This window comes from Uloborus diversus, chromosome 8 (genome assembly GCF_026930045.1).
Source record: "Uloborus diversus isolate 005 chromosome 8, Udiv.v.3.1, whole genome shotgun sequence".
Taxonomy (NCBI): domain Eukaryota; kingdom Metazoa; phylum Arthropoda; class Arachnida; order Araneae; family Uloboridae; genus Uloborus; species Uloborus diversus.
In genome coordinates this window covers 73,026,612-73,053,588 of record NC_072738.1, presented here as the reverse complement: position 1 = coordinate 73,053,588, position 26,977 = coordinate 73,026,612, and the positions used below count along the sequence as shown (strand labels likewise).

General features: G+C 33.3%; 1 protein-coding gene across 1 annotated transcript in view; it reads right to left on the bottom strand.

Moving 5' to 3' along the window:
• Positions 1–9,046: 9,046 nt before the first annotated feature.
• The window catches only part of LOC129227391 (uncharacterized), a 227,071-nt gene continuing 209,140 nt past the window's right edge, over positions 9,047–26,977 (bottom strand). The window contains exons 3-6 of the mRNA XM_054861941.1: positions 20,200–20,335; positions 17,173–17,309; positions 12,886–13,123; positions 9,047–10,779 (exon numbers count right to left, since the gene is read on the bottom strand). Of these exons, the coding sequence (XP_054717916.1) occupies positions 10,670–10,779; positions 12,886–13,123; positions 17,173–17,309; positions 20,200–20,335 (621 nt within the window). The 3' untranslated portion in view covers positions 9,047–10,669. The remainder of the gene's footprint in view (positions 10,780–12,885; positions 13,124–17,172; positions 17,310–20,199; positions 20,336–26,977) is intronic.

The window sequence follows — 26,977 nt, the reverse complement described above, 5'->3', positions numbered from 1 at the left end:
AAAATTTTTCGCATCGGTTCAAAATTAAAAATATTTTATGTGAATTTTTTTTTCTTTTATATGATATGGGGGAAATTAGATCAATTCGTAACGTCTTGAATTTAAATCATTCTTACTTTATTTCATTTTTTTCTATAACTTATTTCTTCTATTTTTTCCACTTCTATGTTGAATAAATTATTACTTGCAGTTAAATCCTGCTTTCAAAAAAAAAGCAACTGTAATTTACTAAAACATGATGCCTAATTGAGTGAGATGAGTTTGACGTCGTTTTTATAACATTTACACTTTTTTTTTCAATGTTCAAATAATGTTTGTTTTTTTTTCAAAAAAATTTCAGTTCTAAAAAAATAAACTGGAAATAATTTGAAGTTCACAAGAAAACACAGGTTGCTGTTTCAAAATCGATGTTTAGACACGGAAAAGGAGGCTCCTATAGTTCTGACCGAACTTTTTCCAAAATAGTACGAGAAAGTATATTAAAAAGAAAATTATTTCGAACCTTTTTTTTTTTTTTCACTGAAGAAATAGCAAAAACAGTTGTGGCCTAAAGCAACTTAAAAATATTTTGGCTATTAGTGAAGCGAAAAAAGAAAGAACGCTGAAAAGAACTAAATATACTCATTTCTTCATTATTTTTTATTTTACAAATGATTTCATTTGGGAACTGTTCTTTTCATTGTAATCATTTTTTTTTTGTTTTTTTTTTTGTTAAAATCGAATGAATGAATGACTATTTCCATAACAAATAAATACAGACCAGAAGTAACGATGAAGATTCCAAACAATGCCAGAGGCAAATGTAATCTCTCCCACATCAGGCTGAACAGTGATTGTTAACATTTTTGGCAAAAATGAAAGAATATTCATAAAAGAGAATGGGTAGGGCTTAAGAAGCGTGGGAAAGGGGTGGAATTATTTACTTAAAGATCAATGCTCTCCGAGAAGACGGATGGCAATAGATAAGGTTGTCAAAAGGGTCTTTTGTAATGTTTATGCATTTTCTTCTTCTAGTAGCCGGGTCGCACCGTTTGAAAGGGGTTTAGATCATGTTAGGAAAGGTAATAAATATGCGGTTTATGTCGAACTATATATTTGGGGATATTTATTAACATGAAAGTCTCTTTTTATGCCGTTAGGTTATATTTACTTTTAGTTTTTTGCTTGCAGAAATATCGTCTTTATTGGTCTTTTTTTACTGTTTATGCTGATGTCTTGTTGAAAGCTATTTCTCAATTAGGAGAACTTCAGTTTTATGCGGGTTTTATTTTCCGGAAGATTACCTTTTAGTGATTGTTCAGTTTTTTTTTTTTTTTAATTTTTTTTTACTAAGCATTTTCATTTATTTTAAAGGTAGCTTTTATCCTTTTTCGGCAAAAGTGGTAGTTTTAGAGGATAATATTCACAAAGCAGTGTTCAGCATATATCACAGATTTCAAAATTTCTCGCTTTAAGGTGGTTTTTTCATTTTGGAAGGGAGCAAGTTCTCCCTTTTCTCGAAAGTTAATTATTTTTTCGTGCTTCTTTAAGCAAATTTTGTCATCGTTAAGTCGATAAAGTAATGCAGGCAAAAATCAGAAAACGCAATACAAATTTACTTCTTACTGATTTAAAGCATTAACAAGTGACAGTTCGTGATTTTTCTAGACAACGTGTCCTACGAATAATGTTACGGAACCTAAGCATGTAATTTTTCAACAACGATTATTATGAAGCAAGATAGAGTGCTTAAAATGCGAAAAAATATTCCAGCGTTTTGAGAAAAATCATGCCTGTTGATGGAGATCTGAAAGAAAATTATTATTATTTTTTTTTTTTTTTAACTTTTGGATAAATTCAAACTGATCTACAGCGCTTCACATTCTAGCTCCTTACGAAAACAATTTTTTGTTCTAAAAAAGCAATCAGTTCTGATTTTTCAAACTGTTCTTTTGTGATTACTCGTCCAATACAAATATTCTCCAAATATCTAATAATTATTATTTGATTTTCAATGGTCTAAATTTTAGAAGAAAAAGACAACGTACTTTCATGAGGTTTGTGGTATCATTCGTATTTTGTTCGTCAATACCTGTAAAAAAATTAAAAATCAGAAAAGTTTCTGGATAACAATTTGCAGCTATTGAGTCTAATTTTTCCCATCAACATATCTGGTCAAAATTTTCCCGCTTGAAAGTCAGTAACCTTCTGGAAATTTATCTGAAATTTTTCTGAGAAAGTCAGAACACCTTTCCAATCAAGTAATAGCTTCACAAAATCCTGACTTACCAGGAAAGCTTCTTAGAAAGATATGGCGGATGCAAAAGGTTCCCTGCAATTCTATTCTACAGGAAGTTCAAAACTGACTGATACATTTGAAAAATCGATAAAAATTAAAGGGGAGCGATAGAAATGTCCCGTTTGTTGCATTTTTCTTGGGACAACAGTAAATTTTCAGCCAGACTTTGAAACTGTAAAAATTAGTTACAATGTTCCTCAACAGATGGCGCTGATGGTATTTTAAAAGGTATGAAAGAAAACGCAATCTGCAAGATCGTCAAAATGACCGGTATATTTGAAAAATCAAGGCTGCTCGTTTTTAGTTTTAATTGATTGTTCAATTACATCGGTCATTTTGGCGATCTTACTGACTGCGTTTTCTTTCATCCCTTTAAAAAAAAAACCCAACATTATCTGTAGAGGAACATTGTAAGTAATTTTTACAGTTTTTCTGTCTGAAAGTTTCTGTTGTCCCAAGCAAAATACAACAAACGGAACATTTCTATCGCTGCCCGTTTAATTTTTATTGAGTTTTCAAATGTATCAGTAATTTTTGGAACACTGTATTATAGCTATAGTACCGAGAAACTGCATTGTTTCGTATTTTCATTAGGGGGTTCAGTGAATCTGGTTGGACTGCAAATACTCTTAGGGTGAAATTTTTAATAAAAATGCAGAGTATAACTTGACACTGGTGGCTAAAAGCATTTTCCACAATTTTGGAAATCTGCATTCATGCAACTTGTTTCAGTTCAACGTTCATGCAAACGTTCTGGCATTGACACAAAATTTTCACAGGAAACTGGTGGCAACCTGTGAAATCCCCGAACGTTGTAGGAAACAATCTGTGACGTTTCGGAATTTTCTTACAGTAAGTGTTCTTCATTGCTGCGCCATATGTGATTAATGGTATATGCTACTTAGTAAATTCAATCACATTAATGTAAAATTTTTAGGTTTTGGGGTTGAAAACCTATTTGATATTGACAAAATTTCGGCTCAAGTTTACAAATAGCAATGGCAGTTATTTCCAAAGAGAGTTTAGTTTACTCTCGTGATCGACAGTGGAAATAAATTTTAAGCCTAATGCATGGCCCCACTTAACTCTAATAGGCCGTGACAATCGCTGAAGCTCATGGCAACAAAGAGGGTGCTACCGGGAACTCGTGTTTCCATCACGTTGCTATTGATTACTGGATTCAGGGATTCCGTTCAGCGCTTCTTGCGGTCAAAATAGGCGACATCCAATCAAAAATAAACAAACATTGAAACGTTGACATTGATTGGTAGATGCATGAGCTGCATCAGTTTAAGACAGAAAAGTCAAAAATTGACTAGGCCCGTTAAGCGTCAGCGTCATCTAGTGGGGCCATGCCTAATGTTATACCTAACTTTTAGTCATGCTACAAGATGTCAAATTAGTAAAAGCATAGTACGTTTATCAGCCATCTTTGGTTTTGCTAATATTTTGATATTTTTCATAAAGGTTCATAAATTTTAAGGTTTTCTTTTTTTTTCATGTTTTACAATGAAGTAACAAAATGGTTTGTTTTTAATTATCTTATTTCTGAACTATTTTTGAAATTAATTTAATGGAATGTACACTTTTTATTTAGAGTTTCTGCAAATATAGAAAGGTCTAAGACAAAAAATAAAATAAAGAGACATTCATATACGTGTATGATTTTTTGATCAAATTCTTAGTTATCTAAAATTTAGAGTTTATCTATTGTAGCTAAATAGTTCATATGATCTTAGTCATTGATGTCTAAAAGTATCGCATCTTTTCGCAATATCTCATTTATTTATTTATTTATTTTCTTTTCCCTGTCTCTCCATGTAATCTTTAGTTCTTAAAATTTTGACAGTCAGTCTAAGAGATTAAGAGGGAAATAGATTGAACGAAATAAATTGAGATTAATTCAGCAAAATGCTGTTGAGTGGTGATTGGAAAACACATTATCAATAACTCTCCAGATCTGACAGAAAATAATCCATCTGGCTTATCTAGTCACCTTGCTGCGAAAGACAAACTCAGCACCAACAGAAAGGTACCACACATTTAAACATTTAGTAAACCATCTCTTTTAAGCTATTTGTTACTAGTGAAAAAAACAGTTAACACATTAAACGGATATTAAAAAATGTTTAACATTTAATGTAAGAACTCGGTTGTTATTTTTTAACAACAATATATTTTCAAGTGCTAAAAAACTAATCCACAAGCCTCAAAATTAAGCTCCGCTCTTGAACTATAAAAGGAATCTATAATTTAACAAGAAGTTCCGTCCAGAATTACACGAACTTACGTTCCCGTGTATCAATATCTACTTTCTAGTATCGTATCAATATTTTCAAAAATAACTAAAATTGCAAATTATTTCAAACATAACTTATTAACATTTTAAGTTAATTCTTAGAAATTAAATATGCCTCGCTCATCTAAAGAAATAGATGCGTAAAAAATAAATAAATAAACAAATAAAGTAGTAGCACCTTTTCAACAAACTAGCTAATGCATTATTTCCATTAAAAAAAAATCTTTACCGCTTTCAAACAGAAAAAAAAAAGCAAAAGCTCACTAAAATAAATACATTATATCCAAATAATAATAATAATAATAAAACGTTTGCTTTTCCCTTGTCCCCAAAAAAATAATTTTAAAAAAGAACAAATGTACTTAAAAAAAATTTTAAAAACAAGAAAAAGTCAACTTAAAGAAATATTTTCATTATCAAGGAAAAAAAAAAGCCTGAGCTTACCTATATATTAAAATGTAAAGAATTTCGCCTCCAAAAACTGAATACATTAATTTAAAATTTAGTAAAATAATAAGAAATCATATCAACAATATATAATTATGTCACAGAAAAGACCATGACTGCGGAGTCGGAGTTAATCTCATTTTGGGATTAAGCAATCCAAGTCGGGAGTCATAGATTTTTAATTTAAGAACTCGGAGTCGGAAACGGTCACTTTCTCTCGAAGTCTGCAACTCTGCAAATATTTGCGTAGCCTGAGTCATTTCGGGATAAAAGAGTCGGAGTCAGTTATTTTCTCTCCGCGTTTAAATTTTTACCAAAGCTACGGAGCTAGAGTCGAGGTAGGAGAGTCGGAGTTCGACTAATTTTTGGGCACAGGAGTCGGAGTTGGAGTCGACGGCACTGAAAATCAAGCAGTCGGAGTCGGGAGTTGGTCGTCAAGAGCTATTTATAACAAAATTTGTTTCAAGTAAATTCGTCTTTAAATTTGGGCTTAAGTTTCTTAAGCCCAAAGCTTCCTAAGTTAAGTTTGGGCTTAATGTTGACTTTTAGTTTCGCCGTAGGCACTCATGTTAAAGGATTAAACTGTTCAAAATTTGACGAAAAATTTTTCAAAAATATATTTTTTATAGATGCTCTTATTCAAAAACTTTTTCCCACAGAGTTTGTTTGAATCAAATTCATCCCCCTCCCCCAATTTCATGATTTATATTTGCCTTGAATTTCCCCGTAGGTGTTAGTGTTAAGTTTTTTTGAACTGTTCAAAATTGAACAAAAAATTGTTCAAATCAAAAAGTGAAATGTCAGAATAAAGTTCGCCTAGATATGTTGAGCAAAAAAAAAAAAAAAAAGTTTGTTCGAATCGGAGTATTAATTCAAAAGTAATTAGGGGAGGGGGAAGCAGATAGACAGACACACATAGTACACATTTTCCAAACCTTAATTTCTAATATTTTGTCTTTAAAAAAAATATTTTATTAATTTTTGAACCTTTTTTTTATTGCTTCTAGCGATATTTTAAAGACGCATTAAGCCTTCTTTCATGCTTTTTTCTCCTTTTACTGACTTTCACTGGGAAAGTAGGCTAAAAAGCGAATATTTAACGTATTTTAGTTCCGTTAGAGCTGTCATAATTTGGAATTATTATTTGAGTGAATATAATTTTGTTAACTCTACAAACTTGAAGCGGATAAACTGGAGATTCGGATAAAAAACAGCCGGGTAAACGAGATCGTACTGCAATGCAGATTGCAATCTGCTCTGTGACTGAAGCATTCCTGAATGCGAACTTACTGTTTAACATTCCCTGAATGTTTAAGTTTTCTCCACTGGTGTTGGCCACTAGTGAAGGTTGGGAAATCTTCTTTCGTAACTAATAATTACTCAACAAAATAATTTAAACGAACGTGATAAGTTTGTGCTTACAAACGTTGAAATAGGAGTTAACTGGTTTATTTCTGTCTTTTATAATAAAGATAGAGTTATAATAAAATTTAGACCTCCTTCACAAGAGGAGCTCAGTGGAATCAACGTTTCGAAAAAAGTTGACTGTCAACTAGCTGACTGGCGGTTTCCGTTGTCTTCACAAAAGGCAACTTAGTTGAATCAGTTATTTTTTCTTCTGATAAGCCGAATTTATTCAAACAGCTACTCCACAACACTGTTAAAACTTATCCAAGCTGACTCAATTAGACTACTCGTGTGCAGAGCGAAAACTTGGCAATGTCCCGATGAGTGTATTCTGTCAACTAAAAAGTTGATTCAACTCATTGTTATGAGAGTGGTATTGGAACATGTGTCTGATGACTGTGAAGAATGCCGGTCGATTCTTTTACTTTTCTACCAAGTTACATTTCCATATACTCACCCGTTCGAAAGCTGATTCTACTAAGTTGTCCCGTGTGCCGAAGACCTTATACTGCTCACCATCCTCAGTGAAACTTATCGAACTCACCATTTAACGTTCCCTATCGTACGTAAATATTTTACGATAATTGTGAGCAAATGTTTTCTCAGATAATTAATATTTATAAGTATAATATCATTTAATCAAAATTCAATCAAGTCAAAGATTTTTTTTTTGGTTCAAAAGAAGATGTGTGGTGTTATTAATGTCGCAATTGCGAAATATACCAATGGCATAAGGACCTTTAATTGGCCCTCAAGTTGGACATGAAATAGTAATATATACCACCAATCACTTTTCATTAGCTCTGAGGGCCAAGCGCGCCCACATGATTGTAAGGAGGAGCAGACCTATAGGAGTATTTTTAATGTTTTGAAATGGATGCCAAATTGACACTGGGCTCGGTGTTTCATTTTAGACGAAATTTCAAAAGACATTTTTAGAGACACCATTTCAGGCTATATTTGGTAGAAACACAAGGAAAAGGGTTTGATTTGTGGATCCTCCCCTTAAAATTTTTAAAGCCCTGAAAAATTAAAGCCAGTCACGTTTCTAGAACCTTCGGAGAAAAGTTGAGAAGGTTTTAAGTAGTAGCTTGACTCCATCCTGGTTTGTCAAGAAGGCTCTAAAAGCAGTACTGCAGCTAGGGCCAACGCTGGGACAGAATTGCAAGTATATCAAGCATCTCGTCGCAATGCAAGTAAAGCAACAGTATCCAGAGACTTATCAATCTAAGTGGACCGTAAGCGCTCGTAAGCCGTTACACTTAATAAACACGTTCAGTTAATTTTTGAACTGGTAGCTAAAAATATTTTTCCTAACAGTAAGACTCCTGCATTCATGCAATTTGTCATAACTCAGAAAAGTTTTAAAGATACTTAATTTTCTCTGGAAATTGGTGGAAATGTGTGCAATCCCGAAACGTTTCATGGAAGTTACCTGTAACATTTCGGAATTTGTGCGACAAATCTCAAGGATATATTCGAGTTTAAAATTTAAGGATGCCATACCGAAGATGATATTGGAAATTATCACGCTTTCAGAAGAATGACACGTTTTCGAAGTAAAAAAAAAGTATTTATATTTTTCATTACTATTCAAAAAAAAAAAAAATGCAAATCTTACGCCATTACTTTATGCCCAAAACACGCATATCATTTTAAAACCTTGTTAACCGCTATATTTTCTCAAAAAATTGTTATTGACGGCGAGTGTAAAGTGGTGTAAGTCACAAAACGCTGCATTTTATGTCTCAGCGAATATTGTCGTGCTAATGTCAAACTTTTTGATTGGACTAATTTTTCAATTTAGATTATTTCCCTACGCATAATTTAGGAGACCTAAGGCCCTTATAAAAAGTTAAATTTTGTATTGTTTGACTCATTTTTATGTTCGCTTCAAACTTTCAAGATCTTAGCTCTGCATCCGATTTTGAACATTTTAACAATTGGAACGATGCATCTAATAACGGTTGCAAAAATAAAAGTATTGTAGGTTAAACCGGAACACCCTGTATATTCATATGTATTAATATTTGTCATATACATTCATATGAATTTCAAAAAAAAAAAAAAATTTAATTTTTCTATCGAAAACTTTTCTTTTTAATCATTAACGTTTTTTCCCTATTATTTCTGTTCTTGACTGATTAAGAGCACAGTCATTTCGGATAAACAGTGAGTATCCCTGGAAGTTGTTAACAGAAAACTGAATTGCTCTCTTTTCTGCGAGAAAAATGTTGTTCAAAAAAGATCCGTACCCTCTTTGTAAATTCCGTAACCTTCTTTGATAATTACTTTTTTAAATATATCAGCTTTTATTTTAATTTTTTAAATCTCATTTCGCTAAATATGTTGCTTACTATAACGTAAGTCATGTAAACAATTTTCTTATGAAAGAAGAATGCTTGAAGAAAAAAAATAATATACTAGCATTGAATGAGGATTGTTATGATGAGGAATGTGAATACTTTTAGACTCATGAAGCCCCTCCATTGTGTTTGAATCACCCTGTATTTTGTGTTGGGAATCTGTATTTCAATACAAAGCACTAGAAGTAAAAAAAGGCAATACAACCAGAACTTTCTTTAAAAAAACATTTAATCACATCTATTCACATTAATACCGTTACAGATAAGAAAACTTGGAAATGAAACGTTCATGAGTGGAAAGTGTTTCATCAGTTCATTTTATTCAAAAGCTTCCAAATTGTATTCCTTGTTGACACAATAAAATAACAGCAAAGCAGTACGGGGTCGCGAATTGTCCTCAGGGCTGCCATTGGAATTTGTTTTTCAAACCCCAAGATTGAGCTCATGAAATTCCCAAGATCGAGGAACAAAACCCAAAATGGAGCTCATAAAATTCTCAAGATAAAAGAAAAGAGCCAAGATTGAGTTCTTAAAATTCCCAAGATCGAGAAAAAAAAAAAAAACAATAGTGCGCTCGTGAAATTCCCAAGCTCGAGGAAAATAGCCCAAGACTGAGCTCGTAAAATTCCCAAGATCGAGGGAAAAAAGCCATAGGATCATGTACATAAAAAGTTTTTTTCACTTTTTTTTCTTTTTTTTTTTTTTTTTTGTAATTGGCACTACAGTAGTTGATGAAATATTGTTCTTAAAAATGGTAAAGTGAAAAATGATAACAAGTATTAAAATTGATCTCTAAATAATTATTTGTTCGGGACACTTTATTAAAAACTGTAAACATTAAGTACTGCAAAAAAATAAATAAATAAATAAATAAATAAAAATGAAAATAAAATAGATAAAATAAATAAATAAATAAAAAATAATAAAAAAATAAATAAATAAAATAATGTTTTGAAGTGATACACTTATGCAGAAACTCCAAGATAGGCTGGAAGTTAATATTACATAAAAAAAGAAATATCCTATCCACAAGTTCTTTTTTTACTGTACCTTTACAAACTTTTCAGATTTTTTGAGCATGTTTGCTCTAGCGGAGGCGGATGCAGACCAACATTTTAGGGGGGGGGGGACGGGGTCATGCGAAAGAAGATAGAGTTTTGATTTTAAAACCTGGTTGGGTGTCAATGAAAAGCACCGTATTGGTCAGAAATTACTTGCTCAGTAGGGCATAAAATTCATTTATTAATTTTGTAAAAAATGAAAGGAAATATTCTTTCAAATATTTATTGTTAAAAAGTGAATGAAAATGAATACTGCAATCACTTACATTTTATTCATAAAGTATTTGAACACAATGTGTAATTGTATATTTACATGATTTTTGACATCTATCCATCTTGTATACAACTATTAAATTGTGATCACATACGAGCTGGAAGGATAGATAATATTGTTGACGGTTTAGGGGAGGTTGGAGTCATAACCCCCATGACCTTCCCCTTGTTTCTGTCCTTGCATTCTAGATTGCTTAGACATAAAAACTATATTTTAGTGAAAATATTGTGTTTTATCAGTAAAATATTTAATAATTGTATCTTTTAGTTCACAAAAATGCGTCTTTTTCTTTTACAAAAATGTACCTTTTTCTTTTCCTCATCCATAGCCCTAGAATTTCAAACATAATCAAAAGACTCAAGATTTCTGTTGAAGACCCAAGATCTCGAGGGGGAAACACAAGTCCGGGCAGCCCTGATTGTCCCCCAATGTCGCATCGTTCTATGACAAATGAGGCACGGCAACGTCTTGTTCCGAACACCGAAGTATCACAGATTGGATGAGAAAATTCGAACTTTCTAATGAGCATCACTCTTGTCATCCGCTCGGCTTTTTCATTATTATATTGATCGTCAAATGTAGCACGGAGAAGGTGAAGAGTATCAATATCCAATGGACGGAACTTGGTTTTGACGAAGAATTTTGGACTGGAAGAGAAAAAAAAGGAACTGGATGGGTTTATTTCGTTACATAAGAGTAAAAGCTTGAAAAAGACAGGGCAATGGCACTTTTAAAACAACAGAAATTGTATAACATATTCGTGATTGCTAAAAAATAAGTAAATAAATAATGAACTGAAGTACACAAAGAAATAATCTAGCAACTTTATAAATAAATGAATTTAGAAGTAAAACTATATACGTACATTAAAAATAATTCAATTTTTTTTATTACAGTATATTTTCTTTAAACTGACAAATCTAATTTCCTCGTGGTCAGAGTCAAAACTAAGCTTAAACTTTGTGAATTTAAGTTTAGTTTTAACCAAAAAATAAATAAATAAATAAACAAATAATGAACTAAAATATACAAAGAAATAATTTAACAAATTTATAAATAAATGAATTAAGAAAAAAACTATACAGATACATTGAAAGTAATTCAAATTTCTATTACATTAGATTTTCTTTAAACTGACAAAATTAATTTCGTCGTGGTAAGAGTTAAAACTAAGCTTAAGCTTTATGAGTTTAAGTTTATAGTTTTAACGAATAAATAAATAAATAAACAAATAATGAACTAAAATATACAAAGAAATAATGTAGCAAATTTATAAATAAATGAATTTAAAAAAAAACTATACACACAGTAGATACATTAAAAATAACTCAACTTTCTATTACAGTAGGCTTTCTTTAAACTGACAGAATTTATTTTTTCGTGGTCAGAGTTAGAACTAAACTAAAGCTTTATGGGCCGTTTAAAGAAAAAGTAGTATTAGTTAATATTTTAGTAATCATACGATTTGTATTGACACCATAAGAAATTAGTTTTAACCTCATTCTTCATGCAAAAGAGATGTATGTCTGGGTTTAGCCATTTGTCGTCAGGTAGTAAAACGGAGTAGCAGTAGTAACTTGGGAAAATTTGGCTACCAATCCATTCAGTTACACTCAAAACCTTGTTTCATTGACTAACATCACTTTTACTCTCAACGGCTCACATCAATGAGTTACGACAAATATCTGAATGGTGTCTGCCTATTACGTTGAAAGAGTTCACCGAAAACTAAAGTTCAGAAATTAACGATCTTGTGTTTACAGTGGAACTCCAGTTATCCGAATCAATTGGGAGCACCCCCGATTCGGGTAGTCAAAAATTCGGATACTTGTATCTTAATTAATTAATTTATTTTAATTGATCACTGTATGCGTGTGGAAAATGGGAGAAAAAATAATTTTGAAAGCTAAACTAGCTGCGTCACCCGGCTTTGCACGGTCTACCTCGAAAATAAAAGTTATGTCAAGTGACGCGTTTTCAACAATCAGGCTGAACAAAAAAAAGAAAAAAAAATCAGTAAAATTTTGCTGTAGATTGCGGAAAAATAACCAAAAAGGAAACATTTTAAATTCTCCGATTTCAGGAAAAGCCTCAAGGAAAAAAAAAAAAAAAACTCTCAGAATTTTATTAGTTCATATTTGAGAAAATAAATGGCAACAGATCTTTCTTCTCAATGATTTTTTGTACGCTACAAATTTTAATAAAAGCATTGTTACGGAAAGTTGAGACGAAGCACTGAATAATAATTTGAATGGAGGAAAGCCTTCGAAAAATAGGTATTTTATGTCAAAATCTAAGCATCCTAATTAATAGGTTTTAATTGATATAGCCGCTAATTATTATAGTAGGATTATTTTAAATAGCCAAACATAAAGACGGGAAAATTGCAAATCCATCGATACCTAGTTCGATGATCAGTTTATTGGCGTTCGGGAGAAGTAACTCGGACATAGATAGATAGATACATAGATAGGTACATACAGCCAGTTTTTGATTATGTAAAATAGCTCTTAACTTATTAAATGAAAGGTCAACATTTTTACATAATAAGCGTGCGTACATAGAAGTTAATAATAAAATTCACTATGAGATGGTTCAACATCCAATGATGTTTGCTCTGCTCGTACTCTAGCTTCGCAGTCGAGTCGTTTTAAAAACATGTGTTAATTTATTTTCTGATGAAGCGATTCGGATAATCAATGATTCAGATAGTCGGAGTTCGAATCGCTAAAACAATTAGATTGGTGGTTTACCATGGCTCATATTCTCTGTGATGTGAAGCCCAGACGTCTGTTGGCGAAGACCCGTTCCAAAGACTAGTTCTTCATTGCTCATAGTGTACACTCGTGATATAGTAGCCGTGCATTTCAACTTCATATTCCCGCCACGGAAATGAAGTTCTCCGACGATGAATCGAAGAACCAGGCTGGACGTTTCAAGCCCGTCTGCGTGAAGGGTGGTAGAATGTTCTAGTTCGTTCTCAGGGTTGGCCTAGAGAAAAAGTTTCGAAATGATTTCGGGTTTAAATACAGAAGAACTGTAACTGTAATTGGATATTATATTCGTCTAAAACAGTGGTATTTAAAAAACACGGTAAAGTAAACACACCAGTATTGGTCAGTGCTTCAGTAGTAGCCACTTTAAGGTTTAAAACGCACTAGTAGTGGTCACGATGAAGTATTGTTTTAAACTGTGTGTCTGCAATATTAGTTATCTCTCTTGAAACGTAGTGAGCGTAATAAAGCCCAGCTCTTCCTTAATCGCCCCAATTTCTAAAAATGCTAGAATTTCACTTTGTTCAATTTTTTACCCATTTTTTCCGTAACCTCAAATTTGATCCAGTAGTGGCTACTCAAAAATCTTAAATTTTCAGTTGTGGCCATCTGACATTATCCCATCCGAAGAATTTACATTACTTACTTTAAATTCCAGTGACTAGTGAATAAAATTGATTCAATACGATAGTTACATTCAGTACCAATACATTAATCACATTATTATTGTTAATTTCTTCTTCAAAGTAAATAAGTAACCTTGAACCTTGAAGTGGCCACTACTGAAGCACTGGTGTGTTTACCTTATTGAAACTAGTCGGTAGAAAAACGTTTTAGTCAGTTTTTCTCTCTTGAGATCAGCCAAACAATATTTTCTAAACCCACATTCTAACGTTTACATTGGCTACGACTACACTGGTGGACAATTGCTAAGGACGGAAGGCAAGCGTGAGCAACCACAAAATGGAAGGCAACGAAATATGGAAATCAGCATTAGTGCAGAAAGACGTGTTGTGAGTATGAAAATTTTAGATTCACGACGTTGCTGGTCACGTGATAGCGCTAATAAGCGATAAAAAGGATTGAGCGCGTGATGACAATTGTTGTTCAAAGGCAAGTTTTGACGGAAAGGAATCAATTGACGTATGTCATCCCGACAGCCTTTAGATGAATTTATGAGTGGCCGTGTGGTTGCCAACATCGAAGAAGGGCAGAAAAAATCTAGAGGTTGACAGGGAGCTCGATGTCAGCCACAGGGCTGTTTCAAAGGTTTGGAAATCATTTCCAACAAATGGAATGTATAGCAAATGTAACAAGAGAGGCCGTGTACGCAATATGACGTCAGCAGAAGATTGTTACTTACTGCTAGCAACGAAACGGAACCAGCGCAACACAGCTACTGAGGTAGCAAAGCACTTTTCTGCTGCTACTAGCAAGCAAATATCTCGAAAACCTGTAGCCAAAAGTTTGAATGCACAAAGACTGTACGCCCGTCAGTTTGCTTTGTATATCCCATTGTTTACAAGTCAGTGTTTTGTTCGTTTGTAATGATGTCTTCAGCATTGCAATTGGAGGGAAGTCGACTGGGCTTGTGTACTATTCTCAGATGAAAGCAGGTTCAGTCTGTCGTCTAATTGTGGACTACAACCAACTTGACATGAGAGTTGTACAGCATACAAGTCGGCAGACACAAAATAAAAGAAGTAGTATTTTACAAGTTGTGTCGTGGTATAGGTAGGATTATGATCAATATCTGTACGTCGCTTGTGGGCTTCCAAACAAGACTATGACGGCTAGTGATACATTAATGATGTTCTACTGCCTCATGTTCACACGTTTTGGGGTGCTGTGGGCGATAAATTTGTTTTCATGGATGGCAACGCAACATGTCATTAACAATCGCTGTGCAGGAGCTCTAGGTCTAGCTCACTCAAAATATTCAACCCATTTTTTGGCCAGCACGTTCTGTAGATCTGAATCATATTGAAAATGTTTGGGATGCTTTGGGGAGAAGTCTTGCTCGTCGCCAGCGACCTCCAATAAGCAAGGGCACCCTTATCCGAGACTGAAAGAAGAATGGTATAAATTACCCCAACGGGTGCTGGATAATGTAACGTAAAGCATCACATGACGTGTGGAAGCTTGCATCTCTCTCCATGGTAGCCTATCCTTTATTGACATCTTACGCCGGTACGCTTGGAAGCGGTAAATACGATTTTTCACTTTCACGTATTCAGCCCAAAATGACCGTTTCGTTCTTTGAACAGTTTTCAACGCCTTCTGGATTTCAGAGCACAATAAATTATCGTCGATGTAATGTCCTAGAGTTCTGGCATTATTTCATTTCACTTGGCATCGAATTACACTTACTTTTTTTCGCACTACATAGCCCATTGGGATCCGTCCTTAACAATTGTCCACCAGTGTATAATAGAATAAATAATTTTTTAACAACCATAAACTTCAATGACGACTATCTGTACACAATGTTGAATAATTTCAAGATAAGTTGTAATAGCATACGTAGCTTTTTTGTTGAACAGCGCCATTAGTGTTATTCCGGTACTGTTCTTTACATTCGAAAAGAATAATTACTATACTATTACAGAAAATATTCTTTTTTTTTTTTTTGTAAATGTCCAAAAAGGAGAGCAATGCTATTTTCTTCAAGATAAGAAATAATCACATCATGTATAGTATCGAATAGTTCTTCATGGAACAACATACTTTTTTCCCCTATTTGAAAACTTCAAGTTTCGCACTTGAAACTGGTGAAATGTAAAATTGCCCTAGATCTCGAAACCTTGAAATTTAGAAGTAAAATAAAATATAAAATCGTTTGAATGCTCAGAATTGCTGGGTCTTATGATTCTCCTCTATTAGTTAACTTTTTTTTTTTTTTTTTGCATTTCAAAGGACGCTCCTTGTTATGCCAAAACAGCAGTAACCTGCAGTTATCTGCAATTTTGAGCAATTAAAAGTTGAAACTTCGTAGCTTACTTTTCAAGCACAAAGGTATTCTTTTTAACTCTTTAATAGTATGTTAAACTGAATCATTAATATTGGCCACTTTGAATGTTTGCTAATAATAAGTTTACCCTATGTAAGCCGTTTGTAAAATAACGGCAGTTTATTGAAACGTTTTTTTTAAACCTGAATTATATGGCAGCCTCGGAAAAATGTCTCCCCTGCTTTATATGGCCAATGTCATACTTTGAATTCTACGTCTTCAAATGCGATCGAACTACGTTTCGTCGTATTTGTTTAGAGGTTTTTTTATGTAGTTTTTCAACTGCACTTTAAAAAAAATTCCGAAACGTTCCTGAGTGTTTACGTGTAACTTTTCGGGATTTCAATGGTTTTTATCCACTTCCTGGAAATATCAAGTATCATTGTCAAAAAGTTTCCTGAATTGCTACAAGTTGTCCAGATGCAGACTTCTCTGTGTTGTAAAAAATATTTTTAGCTCCCAGTTTAAAGATTAACTAAGAGAATTTATAAGGTGTTTCGGCTTCCATTCCATTACAGCTCTTCCATGCTGACTAAACTCCCAAAGGGAGGAATTAAGGATGGACTACGTATAGCTTTGCAAGAATTGCAATCAAGCGAGATGCTTACTACTGGCAACTCTGGCTTAGCTTTGGTCGCTTTTGCAACTGTCTTGATTCATCAGGAAGGTGCCAAGCTGTTATATTATCACTACCAAAGATTATTCTGAAGTTTTGGAGACACGACTGGCTTTAAATGGGAATATTTCAGGATCCTTTTAGGAAGGTTACTGAATTTTATCGGAAAACGTTCCTGGTTTTTGCGAGATATATTACTGGCATAAATTGGGCACATCAGCTGCCTATTATTTTCCAGGAACGTTTCTGAACCGTTTTTACAGTGTGTTGTTTTGATCATTTAAAGGAAAATGTATCTATTTGAATTCTATGAAAAACACTAGCTGAAAGCAGTAAAAATGCAAAATATTTAGTGAAAATATTTGGTGACTTTTTTTTTTTTTTTTCATCTGACCAGTCTGTCCTTAGTTTTAACTTCAAAGTCAGTTTATTTTGACTTCAAATCAATGTTTTCGTCGACTTTTGGTTTAAAGATCACTAACTTTTCTTTGAATTTTGATTCCGCGTTGTTTTGATCAATATTTGTATTTTATTTCAGTCAGACCATAGAACTTTCAGAAAAATTTGCTGGCAAAGTACATCAGCAATATTTTACGAATCATGTGAGATTAAGCAAATAGTGAAAGTGGGATATTATTACCACTAATTCGTCGTTAATGAACCATTTGAGCGTAGCTGCTGGTTTAGATTTTGAAGACGTGCAGTTTACAGAGACTGTGTCGCCTATTCTGTATTTGGATAAACCGCCAGTTATGGAAGGTCCTTCTGTTGGAAGAACTGAAAAAGAAATAATAATAACAATAATAATTGATATAATAATAATAATGAAAAGGTTGTAAGTAAAACTATAAAGAAACAACTTTCAGTTATTACGTTTCTAGGAATTTTTCCAAATATTACCAAATATTCTGTTAACGAAATCACGGATATAGTAACCCACCTCATTGTTTTCGTTTGGTAATACCCGGTATAGTTTGGCTATGGCAAAACGATGCTGGCCTTTGTAAGTGTTTATATTAGTTAGGAAGTGGATAAATTGATAAATTGTCCAATTAAATTGCCAATGCAATCTTCAACCCTATTTTAACAAATGGGATCGTACTGTCTGACCACGGATTGTAAGGAAAGACAAACATCCGTTTCACAGCCGGAAATGGATGAATCTATTATTTTTTAGCGATGCCAGCTTTTGCAGAAGCAGAGTCTCATTCAAATAAGCGGAATAACAACATCAAATTATTACTTTTCCCCCTCATTCAGATAGATTCGTCTTATCTGGACGTTTGAAAATTCCATGCAATCCGTGGTTGGACAGTATATGCCTCGGCGTAAACAGCAGTCTATCAGTGCCATACCATAATTCTTTTAGTTAGTGAATGAACTTTTAGTGAACAACTTTTGATGACATGCAAAAACCTCAAAAATTAGAAGCTCATTTGATTTTTCCAGAAGTTTGTGAAGTGTCTTGCAAACTGTAATGAAGTATGCTAGTTTTATGGAAAACAGTTGTTGTTATAGACACAGAATAAAGAGAACTTATGATTCAAACTTTCAGAGCGCTAAAAAGATCAATAAGCTTAACTTTCGGCAGGACTTAGAAATGATTTCTTCTGCAGTCATTGAAAATGATTGACTGATAGAGGGAAATATGACTTTGAAAAGAAAAAAAAAAAGAAAATTTAAAATGATTAATAAATAATTCTAAGTTTTATAATTTTTTTTTTTTAATGTTCTCTCGTGATTTTCTGGTTGTGTGATGAGCTTTTTGCACTGATGGAGAGGCTCCACTGTAGCCTTGAAATAGTGAAGCACCGCTTAAACGTTTCTCTTTTATACGTTTTTTAAATTGGTTCTTGCAAAGTCCAATGCATATTAACGTATCCCCATTACCCGTTTTTTCACGCAGTCCCTTCAAAAACGTATAAGCAGTGCTTGACTAGCTATCTGCGGTACTTTCATAAGAATTAGTGCTTTATTTACGTTGGTTTTTCGCTTTAATCATATTCTAGCACAAAGCTTATTTAATCATTTTTCATTTAATTCTAACTAATTTTTGTTTACCAGTGTACTTTTCTTAACTTTTTTTTTAATTTCCAAGCGTTAGAAAAGAAATGAAAGACTAAAAACAACACTTTGTAACTCAGTCTTTTACATTCATGTGATATTTCAACATATTTTTACTCATCAAATAATCAATTACACATTCTTTCTGGTTTCTCTGAATATTCAGATTAGGCAAAGTGATATAACATACTTCAAAATACAAATTGGAGAAAACCTCAAGAGGATCTTGATGTATTGAAATGCAAATCTCCAGCGAAAGGTTGCCTGCAGGTATCAAAGCGTTACGTCTACTGACAGTTGCAGTAATGTATTTTTCCTGAGGCAGCTTTCGACACGTTTAGTTATCATTGTTGAAATTGCTAAAAATAGCGAATTTAACGAGCAATAATTGACAGTATTTTTGTCTTATATAATCCTGTCATATGTATGAAATTTGTCAGAGAATTTCTATTGTGTAAATTTATTCAAAATTTTTTGCAAATGTATTGCACAAAAAAAGATTACAGTGCAAAGCATTGTCAAAAATGAATTATCCAAAGTACTTTTGCAATTGAAATACTTTTACAGTTAATTCTTTATTTAAAGAAACACGAGAGGGGTTCTTGCATCTGCTGTGAGGTAACGAACTTCAGAAACACTTTAGAAAGAGAAGGCAGAAAAAAAATATGATTTTAATCGTTTAAGTTCAAATATAGAAATCATTTACTCCATCTTTTTGTAAATACACCTAATCCTATTTTCCATTTAACTATTGTGAATGATTTGAGTTAAAAAAAAAAAAAATTTTTTTTTCATTACTGTTTATTGCAAAGAAATGAGTTTGAATACCTTTCATCTGTAGTTCGTATTGCTATGTGAACTTTTAACATCGTTGTAACGTTTCTACCTCTGGTGCAAAAATAACAAGAGAATACATGGTCTTTAAGAGACGTTTAATGCATCTAATATTTACAGCCATTTACAAATTATTTTATGTTTTACAAAGACATTTTGAACTTCGAGAGCCCATCGTCTGTGGCTCTCCATCTCTTCGTTCAGTAATGTCTCTCCTCTTTGACCTACTTAATTTTCATTATATACGGGATCCCTTCGGTAGGGTAGCTTGTGATTGCTTATGCTAGACTTGCGGTGTGATGACACACTCCTCGTAAGTTATGCTGTTCACTGCTCTTTGAGATTTGGAACCTCGATGACAGTGGACTAAAAAATATTCGCTATAGTGTCATAGACATCATATCACACCAAAGCGAGAAAGTTTGTGTGCACAATGAATGTCTAGCTTTCACTAGAATTCGGCTATTGTGAAAACCATATGGTTGATTTTTCGTAGAAAAAGTAAGGCTGGGGCACGATATGAAAGATATGAAACACCAGGGTAAAGTGTTTTTCTCTCAATGAGTGTTGTCTGGTAAAGAATTTCTTGATCGATCCCACACAATGAATCGAAATAGCAAACAACTGTAGGAATTGCATCGGTATATCGTTAAAAACTTTTAAACTTTTTACACACGGTAAACATTTTATCTGTCCAAGCATATATTCATAAATTATTTCTAAAAAATTTTGCCGAAGGTGATGATAATAATTATTTTGAACTACTTACCAAACACTTTCATTTCTTTTTCAGCTTCGACCGTCTGGAATTCTGGAGCTTCTGCTGACACCTCACATCTGTATAATCCTGCACTGTTTAAATCCACGTGACGTAAGTACACTGATTGACTACCGGATTTAGAGAGCTGAAAAAGAAATTAAAGTGTGATATAATTGATAGAGCGACAATTGTTCAGAACAGTGGTTGGAAAAACTACATTTTATTTGTAGCGAACTACAACTACAGCTACTTTATTACAAATGTAGTTAACTACAACTACAACTACTCTTTCCAAAATGTAGCAACTACAAACTAATTTTGAAAAGTAGTCGCTACTTCGCTACTTTTTAGCTACTCTAAAAAAAATAAATAAAAAGCATACACCGTTTGAGGACTGAACGAAGATTCAAAAAATGATTTAGAATAATAAACTGAATCATTTGAACATGGAATATTACCAAGAATTATTTATTCTTTCCGTCGTTTGCTGAGCAAATTTGTCATTCCAAATATTTTAAACGATTTTTACGAATATTCGCTGCAAGAAAAGATTTAAAAGTTGAAGGAAATCAACCTTAAAAATTTTAATCCTTTCCTGTCAATGAATATTTCATTCAAGACAAGAAGTGCAACTCAGCTACTTGAAAGTGTAAATAGACGCAAACAGGGGCGTGCTCGGGGGGAGGAGAGGAGAAGGGACACCTGTTTTGTGTGTGGCCCGGGCCCGAGTCTGAAAGGGGCCCAATATTTTTAAAACTAGGGGTTTAAATAAATCTAGGGGTATATATAGGGGTAAACGATATGGAGGGGCCCTGGAAAAGTCATTTGTGACGGGCCCCAAAATTTCTGTGCACGCCCCTGGATGCAGTCCATAATTTGTTTTAAATTTTTAAGAGCATTTTTTCAATTTCACCGAATATATTAATAATATCTTGTCTTAAATATTAATTAATCGACTGTTATGTTACTATATCAACATTCAATCAGTGAAAAAGAAAAAATAAACAAATGGGAATACACCCCAAACTGTACTAGTATTTATAATCAAATATTAATAAATATCTGAAACATGAAAGATAACTAAGAATGCTTACTTCAATGTGCAATTTTAAACTACAGTGGACTCGCGCAACAGCGTGATTCGATTTACACGAACTGTCTATATAGCGAGCTTTACTCGAGTAATGAATTTTAGAGCTAACGCGAATTCCTCACCCTGTAGCACGAAAGTTTTCGTGTGGGAATCGCGGGGCTTAAGTATCACCTACTCTACTGGCTACTAAATATTAGTTTCGTGAATGGACTTTCCCTTTAGCATCACTGAAAGCGGAAGTTCTCCAACCGTACTAGTCGGAACATCGCTTTGTTAATTTACAAATCGCCACCCTGCATTTTTTTCATTCTAAATATGAGTTTGATGAAACATAAGTTCACACAAGCAGCTGTTTATCTAAAGTTTGAAAATAGAAGGAAAAATACTAATCTTTGACAACTAAAGATTTTCGATATGCTTGAACAGCTAAACTATGTGTCGAATATAATTACGGTATCGTACCGTTTCATTTTATGCCATTCTCTCCCACTGATTTTGTAAATCCTATCAGTATTTTTATTCAATAACATAGCTTTTTTAAAAATACAGTGAAATTTCACTTCTCTATTCTCTGTGTTTAAATTCGGTAATAGGAAGTTAAGAAATGGGTTAAAACAGTTTGAGGGACGTTTTCAAATGTCTCAAAATGATTGGTATACACATAAAAAATCGTATAGATACCCTTTTCCACGACGCGAAATTTCAACCTACGCTAAGAGCCTTGGAACGCATCCCTCGCGTTGAAATTCGACAGTAATATGCAGGTGACATTGATACCGTAAGCTTTTTGAAAAAGGAGCAAATTTACAAGAAACGAAAAATTCCCGTGACCATATATTTCTATGATACTGTAACATTTGTTAGCCGGCCAAAAAAAAAGGCAGTTCAATATCATCGTCTTCCATAACATTTACAGTAGCTTCCATACTAGGTGGATATTGGCACAATAGTTTCGTTGAAATCTAAAATGTTCACCCACGGGACATTCTCAGCTGCCAGAAAACACAAACGCGGCATGGCTGCCCATATACAAAGTTTTAGGGGCGGGGGGGTCAGATATTTTTCTCATGGTTTAGTGGGATATTTTCACATGGAAACCGATTTCATTACAGATTAGAATTATCAAAAAATTGACATTTTTAATAACTTATTCATTAATGGCTGGAGAAGCAGAGGGGGGGGGGGGGGGGCTTGAGCCAAAACGTGCTTCCCATATCGGTGCCCATGAAACGCGGTACTACATTGGCAGTTATCTCTTATTCTTTTCTTTCTAAGCCATAAGGTGAATATTGGGTAAATGTGAAAATTTCGATGCTAAACAAACTAATGGCGTCAAACAGATAGAACATATGGCGTCAATCTGAGGTCAGCTCGTTATTTTCAGAGTCTTCCGAAGCTGATTGGTGCAAATTTTACTTGCGTAAAATTTGCACAAGTCAGATTCGTTTGAAACCTCCGTTCCTTTCTTCCTCTCTCTCTTTTTTTTTTTTTTTTGGAAACTTTATTTAAAAGTAGTTTTTAGGAATCGCTACAAACTACTTTTTTTTGTATCGAACTACTCGCTACACTACTTTTTTTGAAAAGTAGTCCTCTACACTACAAACTACTAAAAAATGAAGCTACTACAGTAGCGTCGCTACTTGTAGCGCGCTACTTCCAACTACTGGTTCAGAAACATTAATTTTTGTGCAGATCATAAACTCTTTGATTTTATGAAAGTAAAGTAGTGAGATTATTTTGGTATAACTGAAACTTAGAAAATACTTTTTTATAAGTAGTTTAAAAATCAATAAATTAAATAAGTAAATAAATAAATTCGCAACTCCAATAAACTATAGGGGTACTGCAGCCACTGTCTAATGGCAGATGAAAAAGGTAAAACAAAGGCATGCCGTAACTTATGACTTGCTTTGACGCTTAGTGAATGACAGTAGTTTTTCATCGTGTTTTGGGAAGCTTTCTTTTTTATTCTTCTGAAATAACATTACATCATAAACTGTCTGAAGCCTGTAATTTACCCCAAAGAAAACACGTGGAATGGAATGTTTTACCTTTTTCTTTAGTATTGTTAATTACCGCAAGGTAGCGTATTCGAGCACTGGAGTTGCGAATTGAAAGTTTTTTTTTTTTTTTTAAATCAAATATGCCAGACGATATTCCAACTTTCATAAAGTTTATGGAATCATCAAAGCAAAGAGTTTTTCATAGATCATTCTGGAGCTAAATTTCGTGTGGCAAGAATATTAGGGAAAGCGTTTTAGAATATTTTGATTCTTTAGCTCTCCGATTTTGTGTGCTGAATAGAATTATAATAGAAAAAGAGGAAAGTCAAACATAATTTCCTGATTATTTCGTCATTTGATAAAACTGCCACGATAATTTCACTGTAGAACATTTGAATTTATTAATGTGTTACCGATTTCCTATTTTTCTTTCATAGCTCAATGTATTGCAGTAAAGAACTTCGAATTAACTATTTTTTCTTTTTTTATGGTATGAAAATGTTATTTTGAACATAAATTTGCACAGAACTGCTTTGCTTTCTTCAATTTATATAATTGAGCACTGCTTGCATAAAAGTTAAATCTTATGTGTTAAAGTTAGAACAGTTTGTTTCATTGTCACGAAGAACAACTAGATAATGCATGGAATTTGAATAGCATTTCTTAGAAATAGTTATGAACATATAAATAAAATGTAGTAAACAATCAGAGCAATGTGACATTTTGCAGAGAAAGAAATATTAGTTTTAAAAATTTACGTTTTGAAACAAAATGCGTTTGAAATGTTGTTGTTAGTCAGCTGATCACCATTCTGTTTTATTTTTAAATTTCAATTTATAGTTACTTTTAATTTACATAAAAGGAAAAATTCGGTGTCACTGAAAGTTCTTGGTTTGACTATTTTGGTTACAAAAACATTGAAAAGTTGATTTTTTTTCACGGTTTTAGAGTACTAACACCCCTTAAAAATTGATAAGGAGGGTCCTTTCAACCTCCAAACACTTGTATTTCTGTTATGAGAATGTTAGTTCGATCATTGAAAGAAAGATAGGGTAACGGCACCAGTAACAGACAAGGGTCCAGTAACAGACAGTCGTAAGTTTGGATTTAAATAATAAAAATTTTAGGCGGCTAAAACTGATGCTGCTGCTACCGATGAATACAGTACAATTATCCAGTGTTATCAGAGTGAATTTCATGAGCCAGTTGGTATTTACAAGGCAGTGGTGGCAGGTTATGAACAGCCACTATGAGTTCTGCCAGTGTTTCATTTTCATTTGAATTTAATAAGGTCATCTAAAAATAAAGAACTTATGCACATTTTGAAGAGAAAAGGTAGATTCTGTCTATCACTCATCCTTACCTCATCCTATCTGTAACTGGGTATCATAAGAATTGTCGGTGTCTGTTACTGAGGGTCGGTTTTCGAAATTGAGCAAATAAAAACAGAATTGACTTATTCAGAGAATCCAGAAGCAGCTAAACTTTAGATGAAATGTGGTTGCATAAGAAAAAAATATTTTTAAAAGTCTAAATACATTAAAAGACTCAGAAAATTGAGTTGATCTGAGAGCGATGTCTTAAGCATGTCTGTTACTGGTTCCGTTACCCTAAATGTCGATCAACGTTTTTAGAAAATTCAGTTTATACTTTTAATAGAAGAAATGATTACAAAATAAGTTTATCCTCTTTTCTGATAACAAAAACAAAGTATTTTTATTTGGCAATCAATAAACCTTTTCAGACAGCACACCGACCAAACTTTCAGATTATGTTTCTCTTCCTTTTTGACTTTTATTCCATCTTCCTGATTTTGTGTACTGAAGAGATGCCCAGGAGAAATTCCCTTCGCCGAGGGGAAAAAAAAACACTAAAATTTTCTTCCAGTTTGTTTTACTTTTCCGGCTTGGGCTTTTGGGAAAGTCTCAAAGCAAAAGCTATAATCAGAAGTTGAAAAATAAACTGATAAGGATGAAGAACATCTGAAGGAACTGAAGCAAATAAACATCCAATACTATATTTCAATTTATACTAGTTTCTCTCTGCCGAAAATTAAGAACTAAAAGAAACGGAAATGTTAGATTTTTTTAGAAGTTTCAAATATTTATAAGACATTTCACATTTATACAGCAAATGCGTAAGATAAAGAGATAAAGTTGCTTTGGGAGATTTTCCAATGTTTGGCAAAAGATTGTGAAATTTTGATGTGGCAGAATAGTTCCTTCGAAAGAAAAGTATTTCTTCATATGACTTTAAGTATCTAGCAAAAATTTATTAAAGCTTTTCAATTTTAACCTCTAATTTTTCCCCAATGCATTCCTTATAACTTCTTCAAATGCTAAATCCGAATAATTTCGACATTGGAATACCGGAACAATCCAGATACTTGACAACTGCTTAATCAGTGTAACGTTATTTGGGTGCCCGGTGGTGGAAACAGAGCGATGAACGTTGCAGATTTTGAGGAACTCCGCAGACAATTTTTGACTTGGAAACATTTTTTTTTTTTCGTTTCCTGCACGAATTTTCCAGATTTGAAGCAGAAAAATACAGTTCAAAGTGAAGTAGATTTGTTTTTTAGAGAAGGAACAAAAATTGCGTCTACATCTACGTGCGAGTCCACAGTGGCTAAGCGGTCAGAAACACTTGTTCTCGCAGCTACCTTTCTTCAGTTTTCTATTTTATTTTGAAGCTTTTGAACATTAGTTTTACTCGTAACTTCTTAATTTAGAATTTTTTCAAAAAATCTTTTTGCTGATTCATTGGAAGTGTTACGACTAGTCTAATGCTGGTCCTTCTTGCAGACCAGTTTTGGGTTTTTCAAAATTTTTGTCGCAGACTACTGAAAAACATTCTGCTACCGGGTTTGTGGGTATACTTTCCCGGCTTGTGGAGTGAAATGAGCCAGAACGCTGTTACGGAACAGCGTTCCGGTATTGCTTTTTAAGCGAAATAAACTCTTCTCATAAAGTTTACTAAAAATCGTTTAGACACGATTTGAACACGGTCAATTGTTCCTTTTGCCAGAACACTTTAAAGTTCACTTTTTGGAAGAGTGTTAAAAAAAATCAGAACATATTCGTACATTTATTTAGTTAAGTAGTTTATACACCGTACACTTATTTAGTTAAGCACATTATTTTAACATTTTTGGGAACGCGTTTGAAAAAACTTTTTTTTGAACGTTGACCTCGGAAGCAGGTTTTTTTTTTTTTTTTCAGAAATCTGCGATGCAGATTAAAAAATTACAAATAGTTTACAAGACGTACCTATATTTGATTTATTTTACAAAATCTAAATCAGCGGTGTTCAATGCCAAAAAATGACATACCAAACTTGAAATCCACCATTAATTCTACCTTTGAATTATATCCCAGAAAATACGGTAAAAATCTTCTTTCACGAAAATTTAAGACTTTTGTCCGTAAAAATTATAAGATATTTTCGTCCTTCATTAAGAAATAGTTTGCAAATATTCTCAAGAATCTGCGACGTAAATCGCAGCTTAACACTTTTACTGCTACCGAGAATCTGACTGATATCTTCAGGGAAGCGGCAAAACACTTGTTTGGTTATGCCAGTAGTTTTCTCTGTTAATTTTACAGGAATATTACTAAGCAGTTGTCAAACGTCGGCGAGCAATGAAAGGTTTTCAACCAAAGTCTGGCCATCCCTTTCGCCCAAGTCACAT